Source organism: Mus caroli, chromosome 3, assembly GCF_900094665.2.
Source record: "Mus caroli chromosome 3, CAROLI_EIJ_v1.1, whole genome shotgun sequence".
In the NCBI taxonomy this organism is placed as follows: domain Eukaryota; kingdom Metazoa; phylum Chordata; class Mammalia; order Rodentia; family Muridae; genus Mus; species Mus caroli.
In genome coordinates this window covers 88,682,788-88,695,817 of record NC_034572.1, presented here as the reverse complement: position 1 = coordinate 88,695,817, position 13,030 = coordinate 88,682,788, and the positions used below count along the sequence as shown (strand labels likewise).

General features: G+C 41.0%; 1 protein-coding gene across 2 annotated transcripts in view; it reads left to right on the top strand.

Moving 5' to 3' along the window:
• Positions 1–13,030, top strand: part of Snx27 (sorting nexin 27) — an 80,577-nt gene that overhangs the window by 60,356 nt on the left and 7,191 nt on the right. For both annotated transcript variants that reach the window (XM_021157590.2, XM_021157589.2), the window contains exon 8: positions 6,633–6,722. In XM_021157590.2, the coding sequence (XP_021013249.1) occupies positions 6,633–6,722 (90 nt within the window). The remainder of the gene's footprint in view (positions 1–6,632; positions 6,723–13,030) is intronic.

Here is a 13,030-nt window from a genome sequence, read left to right as displayed (position 1 = left end):
TACCCACTGAGCCATCTCACCAGCCCTATTTATTTATTTTTAACATGGGTAGTGAAGATTCAAACTAGCATGCTTGTAGAACAAGCACTTCCACCCACTGAGTCATCTTCCTTCATTTTGATATGTTTGTGTGTGTGTGTGTTAGTGTTAAAAGGGACTTAATACATGGACATGACTATAACGTAAGCAACCATATTAAAATGTGACTGGACATACAAGGTTTGGTTTAATGCTGTTAGATTTGATGGTGATACCCAGGTTGACCTTTCTGTACAGCATTCCTTTTCATAGTCCTGACCTAAGGTTTCCTTCATAAATGGGGATCTTGTCATAAGAGGGTTTTGTTTCATTTTTGTATGCATTTATGTGAAGAGTGGTAATGTGGGTGAACATAAATGCCTATCTGTGTGGAGGCCGGAAGTTAACATTTGGTGTTCCTTAGGAATTATCCTCTTTGAGATAGGGTCTCTCGCTAGGCTTGGGAAACATCATTTATGCTAGTCTGGCTATCTAGCATACCCCAGAGATCCTGCTGTCACTGCCTACCCAGTACTGAGGTTATAATGTCTGCCTTACGTACTTATACCATACTGAGACCCTCTGGACCCACTGTGCATTGGACGTTAGCCAAAACTTTATATTAATCACCTGACCTCTGTAAGCCTGTTTCTTCCAGATTACAGCTCTCTAGGTCCCCCTGGGGAAGACCTAGAGAAAGACTTAACAGTAACTAAGGTCCTTTTGTTCAAGGGATTCTGGGTCTGCAAACTGGCTCAATTCTGGTAATTGGGTCACAGGCTGAGATTTCCCCTTACCACCTTCCAATATATCCTTTCTTACTTTTTTTTTTTTTTTTTTTTTTTTTTGGTTTTTTGAGACAGGGTTTCTCTGTATAGCCCTGGCTGTTCTGGAACTCACTCTCGAACTCAGAAATCCGCCTGCCTCTGCCTCCCGAGTGCTGGGATCAAAGGCGTGCGCCACCACCGCCTGACCCTTTCTTACATTTGTCTGAGAGTTTTTCTGGTTATACAAATCAACAGAAATGCTGTAGGCTTCTTCTCTATTTCACACTTGTAAACACCACCACAGGACCAAAAGGGTCCTTTAAGGTCATTCCACTATAAAAACCACTTTGCCAGTGCTGACCATTACAGGTTAGACCATTATGGTAGCTATGCTTGCCTTGCCTTTCATGACTTGGTGCTGCCTGCTCCCTGAGGGCCCATTTAAACCCATCCCATTGTATTCATCCAGCTGAGTACTAACATCTCCAACCCTAAGGTCTGGCACAGGGAAGGGCAACACCAAAACCTTTCAAAAGTGCCAGTGCGAGCTGGACGTGGTGGCGCACGCCATTAATCTCAGCACTTAGGAGGCAGAGACAGGCGGATTTCTGAGTTCCAGGCCAGCCTGGTCTACAGAGTGAATTCCAGGACAGCCAGGGCTATACAGAGAAACCCTGTCTCAAAAACAAAACAAAACAAAACAAAACAAAAAAAAGTGCCAGTGCCCCTCTCACCATTTTGTGTGGTTTGTCTTCTGGGCCTTCTCATTAAACAGGATTAGATACCACAGTGTACCCACTCTAGCACTGCGATTTTCCTGAGCCTTAAAATCCTCATCAACTCTGAGCCAAGGATCTTGAGCGTCTTTTCTTTAGGCCATCTTTTGGCAAATGCTTCAGCCAGCCAGTCAGACTTTTGATACCCCATTGAAGTGCATGAGCTTCCATAGTAAACCTAGATCTCCACTTAGAGAGTATGTATAAACTCAGCCTGATTGATCCAGTGTTATGTTTCTTCTACCTTACTCAACACCCTTAAAATCCATTTCAATTCATAGTCTTAAGATTCCTGTTTGAATGCATTAGCAAACTCATTAAGCTCTTTAGTGATATGGTGTACTCCTTCATGACCACACCTTTGATCTCCCTGCCTAGCCTTAAGTCTAGTTATGGGACTAGAGGCAGCTATTGATGGTCCCTGAGGGACATCAGGATTGGCTTGCCTGGTATCTCCTTCAGAGAAAATCACAGCTGCTTCAGCATACAATGAACAATTAATTCCTCTTGGCAAAGGTGGAGAGGGCAATACTTCAGGGGTTAAGGGTCCATCCTCTGCTAAGAGTGGGGAGGTTACTTCCTCATATGAGTTAAACCCCCGAGGATCTGAGGGCTCAACGTTCTCAGCTTTGGGTCCTCCCACAAATCTTCATCCTAAGTGAGAAGATCCCATTCCTGCCAATCTGTTTTTAAACACTGGTGCCCTCTTGGGCTGGGACTTGAGTAGACTACTGTAAGTTAGCCAACCTTAAAATGAAAGCTTGGGTTTGATTATCTGCCGCTTGAGCTCAGTGGCTGCTGAAAAGAAGATTCTCATCCAGGGCACACTTAAAAACCTTTAGACCAGTGGTTTCTCATCTTTCCTAATGCTCCGACCCTTTAGTATAATTCTCAGTCATAAAATTATTTCAGTGCTACCTCATAACTGTAATTTTGGTACTGTTATAATATAATGTAGATAATATGTGTTTTCCAAAGGGAATCACAGCCCACAGGTTGAGAACCACTGCTTTAGACAGTTTATGTGAGCCTAGAACTGGCTGAATTTTTCATTGAGCTCATGCTTTTCCATTGCCAGTTTATCAAGAGCTCCTAGGAGAAAGTAGCCAGCACTGTTATCTTCTTTATTTATCCATAAATTGTCAAAAGTATATACAGTCATTAGATTCCTTGTGGCCATCACATGTTTCTAGCTTTCAGTGTTTTTCACCTATACCAGGGGTGTTTTTAGTAACTGAGTGTCAGTGAATTGTAAAGCCTTCACCAGAAGCTTCAAAAATTCATCCCTGTCTGGGTGACGGTGGCATACACTTTTAATCCCGGCACTCAGAGGCAGAGGCAGGTGGATCTCTTAGTTTGAGGCCAGCCAGGACTACACAGAGAAACTGATTCGAAAAACCAAACAAACAAAAGACAGAAAGAAAAGTCATCCTTCTAATTCTGTCTTTCAAGAACTACTCCTGGTTCCACACTCTGTACTAGTTAGGGTTCTTCAGAGATACAAAATCATTGTATACATGCAAGCATGAACCTGCTTGTGTGTGTCTATTAGACTACCTTACAGGCTGCCCCATTAGTCCCACTGGTTCAGCAATGGCTGCCACCTGATAGAAAGTTCATGAATACAGTAGCTGTTCAGTACATGCAAGTGTGTGCCACTGTTGGGTTTTAGTTGATTCCATATGTCAAGTTGACAACCAAGATTAGCCATCATACTGGTACTCAGTGTGTAGTCCTGGCATTGACCTCTGTATCTACTTACATTACAGATGTGCCATCATGCCTGTCTCAGAATCATGTATCCTGCTCTGGATTTATTTTCCTTTCTTATGTTGAGCTCTGTGTGGAAATTTTGTCTTTTCTGATCTGGCAAATTGTTTGAATGATTAAATTGATAGCTTCTAACCTATTGTTCTCTTTTTGAACTCTGGTTCTCATATGAAGTTTCTTTGTTCTGTCCTTCATATCAGTTCCTTGTGGTTATTCTTATCCTCCCCCCGCCCCCCACAGTCTCATGTAAAACAGGCTGGTCTTAAACTTTCCATGTAATTGAGGATGACCATGAAACCCTGACCCTCCCTCCTACTGTCGGCTCTTAAGTGCTAGGTGCGTGTCGTGGAGGAGCGTTAAGCTAGCTTACCTTGTTGTGCAGCAGGTCTTCAGAACCCTTAAAGATGCCGAGATTCCATGCACATTAAACAACAGTGCCTTGCTTCCCTCCCTACCATCCCTGTACAAACACCATTGCCATAACTTACCTCCTATAGTGGAATTCTATAGCTGACTAACATTATGTTGCTCCTACCACTTGGCTGAATAGTGCTACTGTGAACATGTGCAGATGTTCATTTGAAATCCCCTTTTTTCCCAATATGCTTAGAATTGAGGTTGCTGATTCCTGCTGGTAATTCTGTCTCCAATTTGTGTGTGATGTGTGCTTGTGTTCATGTGTGTATGGACTGTGTGCACCCATGCTTGTGTGCATGGAAGGCCAGAGTCTGAAGTCGCACATCTTCCTCCATCACTACCACTGTCCCTTTGTTTTGAGACTGGGTCTGTCATTGAACTTGGAGGTCACCGATGTGGCTACATTGGCTGTCCAGCAAGCTCCTGGGGATCCAGGCTCAGACCATATGTTGTTTTCAGAGCAAGCATTTGAAGAACTATTGTTATTGTTGTTTGTGGTTATATTTTATATTTCTACTAATAGTATTCAAAGTCTCAGATGATTTTTTTTTGGTTTATGTGTTTTGTGAAATAGTATTAAATTTTTCCTTTATTAGTTTTAGTTACTTTGTACCCTGTTTTAATGATGAGGAATCTAATACATTTCATTCTTCTAAGATGTCATAAATTATAAGATGCACCATTTTTTTTGTTTGTTTGTTTTAAGAAAGAAAATTTGCCAGGTAAAAGCTAGCACATTGCTCGCTGTGAGATACATCCCAGTCTTAGAGATTATGAAGTAATGTGTGTCTTAGAATTGGTGAGATATTACCTAATGATGGTAATGAGTCTTTTCACTGAAAGTTAATAAGGTAAAAATTCTTGGTAGTTTATTTTAGAATTCTAGCTAAATCTGACAGATTATACATGAGCTAATGCTGCCCCATCCTTAAACTCATGAGACTGTAAAAGGAAACTTGTAAGGAAAAGAGGACAGGACAGAAGATGAGACTGTTAGCAGGTTTTTTAAAACAATTGAATGAATCTAGAGGAGTTTGGGTGTTTGATTTTTGTGAAAGATTTGATGACAAAATTGGTATTATAGTCATGCGGTTGTGGTGGCATATTCCTTTGATCTCAGTACTCAGGAGGCAGAGGCCTCTCTGAGTTCAAGGCCAACTTGGTATACAAATCGAGTTCCAGGACAGCCAGGGCTACACAGAGAAACAAAAAACAAACAGAAAAGGTTATTGTTTACAGTTAATTGACAAGAATTGGATGTTTGCAAATGGAAAGTTACAAATAGGAGCATGAAGAATAATAAACCTCACAGACTTTAAATATCTTTAAATTGTTAAAGGAAGCCAGTAAAGGAGGGGTTTGAACATTGTTTGCATACTTACAAAGTACTATTGATTAAATATTCTAGAAATATTTTCTATGTGTATGTGCGTGTGATTTTGTGAATTTATGTGTATCATGTGTATGCAGGTACCTGTGGAGGCCAGAGGATGCCAAGTCCTCTGGAACCGGAGTTACAGGTAGTTGTGAGTTGCTAAGAACTCAACCTGAGTCCTCTAAAAGAACAATAAGTACTCTGACCTGCTAAGCCATCCCTCCAGCCACTGATTAAACTTCATTTATTTATCTATCTTTTTTTTTTTAATTGAGAAGTTAGGAGAAGAGTTTCCATGCAAGCCTGCTGAGGTGTGGCATATGATGTAATCCCAGCACTCTGGGGGCTGAAGCAAGAGAACAATAAGTTCACGGCCAACCTGGACTACCATAGCAACACCTAAAAAAAAGTAAAAATGTATTGGGATAGGGCTAGATATGAGGCTGAGTGATAGAGTGCTTGCCTAGTGTTCATGAGGCCTCTGGGTTCAATCCCCAGTCTAGGAGGAAGAAATTATCAGTAAGTATAACATGTAGAATTTTGTAAGGATGATCATAAAAACTTTGATTGCAAGAGATAATTTTATAAAACATTATCACTACAAAAATTGTTAATTTCTGTCTTTTTTTGTAGTCATCTTTATGTGTGGCTGTCTGCCAAACTGAGATGGTTTAGGTGACTTTGAAGTGGACTTTGGCAGGAGATAGAGCTAGGCCCTGATCTAGTTCTTGCCTTTAGTCTTGAACTCAGTCTCTTTTCTAGGACTCTAGAAAACCAGGTGTGGTGCACACACGCCTGTATTCACAGAACTCAAGTCTGAGTCAGGGTGATCGTGAAGTCCTGAGCAGTTTAGTCTGTGTTGGTCAAACCAAATAGGCCTGAGTAAGGAACCGTCTATAAAGAAATAGAAGGTTAAAACAGTGGGAAATCATTTGTACCTTAATGTTACAACATCTATGATCTTACTCCATTCCTTCCTCATCATGATGTGTGTGTGTGTGTGTGTGTGTGTGTGTGTGTATGGATGGATTTAGATAGATAAATAGATAGGATGAGCATACTTTAGCCACACACTTAAGCTCGTTGCCTTAAGTCAGAAAGGTTTCATTTAAATTCAGCAGATCTATTTCGTGTTCCCTGTCTTCATCTGAGAGTTTCTCACTCACCTGCCTAGGGAGGTCTGTCTTAGGCTTCATTGGTAACCATGGTTACAGCTGCTCCTGTTATAGCTGCACATTGCACACTTTTTGCCGTACACACACTCTGTCTTATCATCGTTAATTTTAAAAGATAACATGTGCTCTCCTTGATCTTTTGGTGGTTATCACATGGTTAATGTGCTCTCCACAGAGAGTTCTCATGTGCCACCATCCTTCTGCTAGTTATTCTAGTAAAGGCACCTGTGGTGACAGGTCACTGTGGTGATGATAATGGTGTTCCAGGTGAACACAAGCTCTCCTAAAAATGCATGTGAGTAACTTTTCTTTCTCTGTCTCTGCTTTGTGGTAGGCTGTTGATGATGTAAAGAAAGGTTACATTAAAGCAGAAGAGAAGTCTTACCAGTTACAGAAGCTGTATGAACAAAGGAAGATGGTCATGGTAAGTTTGTCTCCATTACTGCTTAAATGTCTTGTTTTGTCTGATTTTGAAAGGTACCACAGACTGGTCAGAGGCTTGATAAATTGAGAGGTGGGACATACCGACTTTGATGTAAAATCCTTGTGTTTCCCCATTATTACATAAAAAATTTTAGATTATACATAGGCATATAGTTTTTAGTAAGTTCATTTTTAGTAATTTATAAATTTTAGTAATAACCAAATAACATTGTTTGAAAATGTGGCAAACAAAGCTGGAGGTAGTATCCAGAGCCCTAGTACTCTGGAGGTAGAAACAGGAAGGAAAGGCTGCCCTTGGCTGTGTAGTGAACTTAAGGCCAGACCAACAACAGTGACCATAAAACACACTATGGGCTGGAGACTTGCTTGGTGGTTAAGAGCACTGTTGATATTCCCAGCACCCACGTGGATGCTCTCAACTGTCTGTAATTCCAGTCTCAGGGAATCTGATGCCTGTCTTCTGGAGTCTGTGGGCACCAGTCACACACATGGTTTACATATGTACATACAGGCGAAACAGTCAATGCACATAAAGTAAATTTTTTAAAAAACCCTTTAAAAACATTATAATCTATAAGAACTAGTATTTAGATTTGTTTGTTTGTTTTTTAAAGTTTTAGTATTTATTTATCCTAGTACAGGTCTCAGCCAGGTCAGCCTGGAGCTTGGTATGTAGCCCAGGCTGGCCTCAAACTCTCTGTGTTGCCTAGGCTGGCCTTGAACTTGACTTAAATATCCTATACCAGTCTCTCAAGTAGTAAGGTAACAAGAATAAGCCACCACATTCAGTTAGGTCTTTAACATTAATATTGAGTTTAGTTGTGAGGTAGCAAAACCATTGCTTTTATACCTTGATCTTTCCTGTTTGTGTAGACAGTTATGCTCAGCAGTGCTTTGTATCGTATGATTTCCTAGACTTAGGTTTGATTTTAGCTGCTACTAGTTTCATGTGGCTATTTAAATCTAGATTTAAAATTATTAAAATTTATTCCTTTGGTTATCCTGGCCACATTTTAAGTACTAAATAGCCATGTGAGGCCAGTGGCTGCCATGTGACAGTGCAGGTGCAGGTTTTCAGACTTGTAGGAAGTTCTGTCAGACAGTGCTGCCTAGCATGCTCTTCAAATGTTTTAAAGTAAGTTGTTACTTTGTACCAGCCATAAGTACAATGGTGGACAGTGTAAAAAAAAAGATGACTAGTAAAATAATAATAATAAAAATAATACTGATAAAGAATATTTAAAAGATTTCAGTCATAAGCATTTACAAATTTCTCTCTTGACAGATGACATATAGCTAAAATTTTTACAGTGTTCCATGTATATAATGAGTACACTGGTAATCATTTGGATACACTACTTGTATTTTTTTTTTCTTTCTTTATACTTATTATCTATTTTAAATTAATTTAATTGGGCCAGATATGGTGGAATACACCTATAATCTCAGCCTGCAGGAAGCCAAGGCAAGAGGATCATTATTTAAGACCAGACTGAGCTATCCAACAAGCTTGAGTTTGAGATCAACCTGGACATATGATGTGACCATGTCTCAACATCAGACACTACTCACCGCATGCATGCACATTAAGTTAGAAGGTGAATAGGGTCAGCACTGACCTTAGCCCATGCATGACTTTACGTCTCAGCAGGATAGTCAGTCACTTTACCACTTCCATGATGAAAAAAATCTCCTTCCCGTAGAAAGTCACCAGAAATCAGGGATTTGTTTTATCACTACATACGAGCAGACTGAAGTAGAAAATCAAAAATCTTTTGAGTATAGTTAAATATTGGCAGAATTTTGGCTTAGAGAGTTTTTCTATGAAATAGTATCTGAAAGGACAAGCTACATCTGTGCTTTAAGATAATAGCACTGGGACTAAGGGTGACGGCATATGCCAACAAGTTTCTATGAGTGAGGCCGGCCTGCAGAGTGAGCTCCAAGCCAACCAGGGCTACATCATGAGGTCTTGTTTCAAAAGACAAACAAAAACAAAAACAAAAACAAAACAAAAAAAAAAACCATTGTCTTCGAGGCTGGAGAGATGGCTCAGTGGTTAAACGTGCTGGTGGCTCTTGGAGAGAGGACCAAGGTTCAGTTCTCATCACTCACATCAGCTCACAACTGTGTGTAACTGCAGTTGTAGAGGATCTGAAGCCTTCTTCTGGCCTTCACAGCACCAGGCACACAAAGATACATGCAGGCAAACATGCATATACATACAATAAAAATAAATATGTAAAAAGCATACTTGAGATTGTGAGACCTGAAGAGTTTCAGAGCCAAGCCTATGTCTTATTAACTATCGAACATTTATAAAATGTCCTTTACTATACTTTTCCTCTCTACTTATCTAAGTAATATAAGAAATGCACAGAATAATTAATTGTGTGGCCACCTGTTTTTTTAGACAGGGTCTCTTAGCCAAAACTGGTCTTGAACATCTTCCCACTTCCATCTCCCAGGTCCTAGTATGACAGATGTGTACCACCATGTCTAGCTTTAAATCCTTGGTTTTTATATACATGTTGTAAATATGTTAGAAAATAAAAATTCACCTTTTCCAATTTTGAATTTATGTAAAGTTTCAATGTTTCTTTTCAAGCTTGGTACCAATTCAGCAATATAGCAATTGTCTACTTAAAACTGAGAAATAATACCAGCCTGAGCGTTTCCAAAGACCTGGGTTCCAATTAAGGTTACATCTGGCTTCTCATCAAGGACTTGTATGCCCTCAGTCTCCACTCAGGTTATTTTTATAACTTAGGCCAGTAAGGACTCTCTTGAAGATTTTTTTTCTTTCAGGGTGATATCTTGATTCCAGGGACAAGAAGAGAAAATCCATTGTGTGCTGGTTCTGTTCTAGAATGCATATGAAGTGTTAGCCTCATTTTACAAAGAGGTGGACCAAGTACCAGACAAGAAGCAACTGACGGGAGGAAGAGTTTACCACGGCTTAGTAGTTTGAGGGGTCCAGTTCATCATGGTGGCAAGAGTAGGAGACGGCTGACCCAGGCCTGCCCCCCACTCACCTACCTCTTCCAGTGAAGCTCCACCTTCTGATAGTTCCACAGCTTCCAAAAATAGTGTCAGCCAGTTGGAAACCAAGTGTTCAAACATAGGAGCCTATTTGAGACATTTCCCCTTCAAACCACAGTATCTGGGATAATGTGACTGGTCAGAGCAGAACTAGGCTTTGGGATTAGAGCTCCAGTGTGTGTTCCCCCTGAATCAAGGGAGAGCAGGTTTCTGTTCCTTCCACTTGGCAGTGGAAAAGGCCCCAGGAGTAATACCTTTCTTGATACCACAGAGCATTCAGGATACACAGTGGTCCACATCTCTTATGATCGCTTTTTCTAATCTTTGTCTTTATCTGAATGCTGCTTTTAAACAAATCTATATGGAAGGTTGGGTACAAATGGGTAAAACCGTGTTATACTGGTGCTCAAGAGGCAGAGACGGAGACCACAAGTTTAAGGCTAGCCTGATGTACTTAGCCTGATCCAGGCCAACTTACTGAGCTACATAATAAGATCCTACCTTCCCCCCACAAACAAATCTGTATAGTAAAAGGCCCTCTTAGGAATATGGCAGATATGTTTGTCAGAACAGCAGAAGTGTGTCCCAAACAAGATAATTCTCAGTACATTTCTCTTATGCTAGTCATTTTTTTGTTAAATAACTTGAGCAGAAGTAATCTTCAGGTTGTGTGACACCCACCTACATTACAGATTTTTAAGTACCACGAGTTGTCAGTGTTTCTAATTGGATTGGAGTGGATTGGATGTTAGGACAGGGTTCAAGGCATTCTTTTCCCTTTACCATTTTATTGTAAGTTTTTCAAATGCACAGAGAAGCAGGAAGTGCACAAAGCCCCAGGTACCACCTCTACACAGTGCTGCAGTCCTCACCTTTCTAATCTTACAGGCTTTGTTTACCTCTATCTTATCTTGTTTTTTTTTGTTTGTTTGTTTGTTTTAATTTCCTTGCTTCTGTGATGCTAAAGGTTGAACCCAGGGCTTCACAAGTTTGGCAAGTACTCTTTCACTGAGCTAACTTCCCAGTCCTTATCCTGGAAGTTATTTTTTTTAAATTATGTATGTGTGTTTTCCTGCTTGTCTGTATGTGTACCATGTTCATGTAGTGCCCAAAGAATCTAGAAGAGGGCATCAGATCTCCTGGAGCTGGAGTTATAGACTGAGAGCTCCCCAGTATGGGTGCTGGGAACCAGACTCTGATCATCTGAGAGTGTAGCAAGTGTTCTTAAATGCTGGGCTATCTCTCCAGCCCCTACTCTGGAATTTTTAAAAGTAATTTCCAGATCTGTCATTTCACAGCCATTCTTCCACCAAATGGGCATACCATCACTCCCCAGGTCTCAAGCTCTTCTTCAGAGAGAACATGATGAGCCCTTTGGCTAATGATAAGAAAGCTTTTAAAAGATTTTAACTATCACCAGGTGGTGGAGGAGGTGGTGGAGGTGGTAAAGGTGGTGGCACACTCCTTTAATCCCAGCACTTAGGAGGCAGAGACAGGTGGATCTCTGTAAGTTTAAGGCCAGCCTGGTCTATAAAGCAAGTTCTAGGACAACCAGGGCTACGGAGAGGAACCCTGTCTCCAAAACAAAACAAATGTAAAACTATCGTTTATTATTAATCATCTAATTATGTGTCAAATTCTGTGCTAAATATTTTATATTTGACGTTAATAAATAATATTATGACATAAATGCCATCATTCTTTCCTGTTTATAGAGTACAACACTTGTGTAAGGTTGTATAGCAAGTGTCTTAGTCAGGGTTTCTATTCCTGCACAAACATCATGACCAAGAAGCAGTTGGGGAGGAAAGGGTTTATTCAGCTTACATTTCCACATTGCTGTTCATCACTGAAAGAAGTCAGGACTAGAACTCAAGCAGGTCAGGGAGCAGGAGCTGATGCAGAGGCCATGGAGGGATGCTCTTTACTGGCTTGCATCCCCTGGCTTGCTCAGCCTGCTCTTATAGAACCAAGACTACCAGCCCAGAGATGGCACCACCCACAAGGGGCCTTTCCCCTTGATCACTAAATGAGAAAATGGCTTACAGCTGGATCTCATGGAGACATTTCCTCAACTGAAGCTCCCTTCTCTGTTGATAACTCCAGCTGTGTCAAGTTGACACAAAACTAGCCAGTACAGCTAAGGAATAGTGCAGTTTGGAATTGAACGCAAGGCAGTCTGAGTGCAGCCCAGTGATGCATACATCACTGCTCTCTGGGCTTAGGTCTGTCCCAGGCCTTGTTGAAGAGTTTTTGCATGTTCCGTTGCATCTGCCTTTTGCCACACTTACCTGTGTGTGGCAGGGTTTGTTCTTCTACTCGTAGCCATGGAGCAGGAGTAAATCGTACCATGTCTACTGGTACAGGAAGGGCAATAAAAAGGGAAAAGATAGTATAGCATGGTGGTGAGAGAGTGAGAAAAAGAGCGAGGCTTTGAATTATGACGGCTCTTCTGAACTCACCCTGCTCCGCTCTTGCCACCCTTCTGTGCTTTCCTATCTTGTAAGTTGTTATTTTACTGAAGAAAAAAATATGAAGGGGTCAGGGTGGGACCCCCGCTCCTGTAGAGCCGCAACCCCAACAGCAGTGGCAGTGTTTGAAGTGTGATTCACCAGTAGCAGAGTCACAGATTGCCATGTGTCCTTTCTTTCTTTCTCTCTTTCCTGGTGTCATTCCTTCTGTCTTGGTAAGAGAGATAGCAACTGTCTGTTTCTCAGTTTGGAATGCCTACCCATCTATGGTTGTCTCTGAAGGTGCTACTTTTCTGCACATAATAGCAGCAGCGATTTTGAAGCCTATGTCTTGTTTCTGAGGCAGCCTTTGAAAGGATGCCAGCTCGCTCAGAGACCATGAATCTTTATTCCCTTCCATATCTCTTTGCTACTGTTTTTATGCTCTATCCAGGTGTCTTCTATTCTTTGCTCAACTTGGGCTTAGGGGTTAGAGAGCAGCTGAAGCAGCAGAGGAGTGGGACAAAGCTGAGTGACCTTCAGTGTTTGAAGCGTCTCTGGGTTCATCTTGTGAGGGTCGCATATATGACTTGATATGAGTCTACATGGTCTTTAAGGAGGCACATTGTCAGGGGGCTGGAAAGATGGCTCAGTGGTTAAGAACACTGTCTGTTCTTCCCAAGGTCTAGAGTTCAAATGTGGTCCCAGCAACCACATGGTGGTTCACAACCATCTATAATGGAATCTTCTGGTGTGCAGGCATGTATGTATGTATATATATATATATATATATATA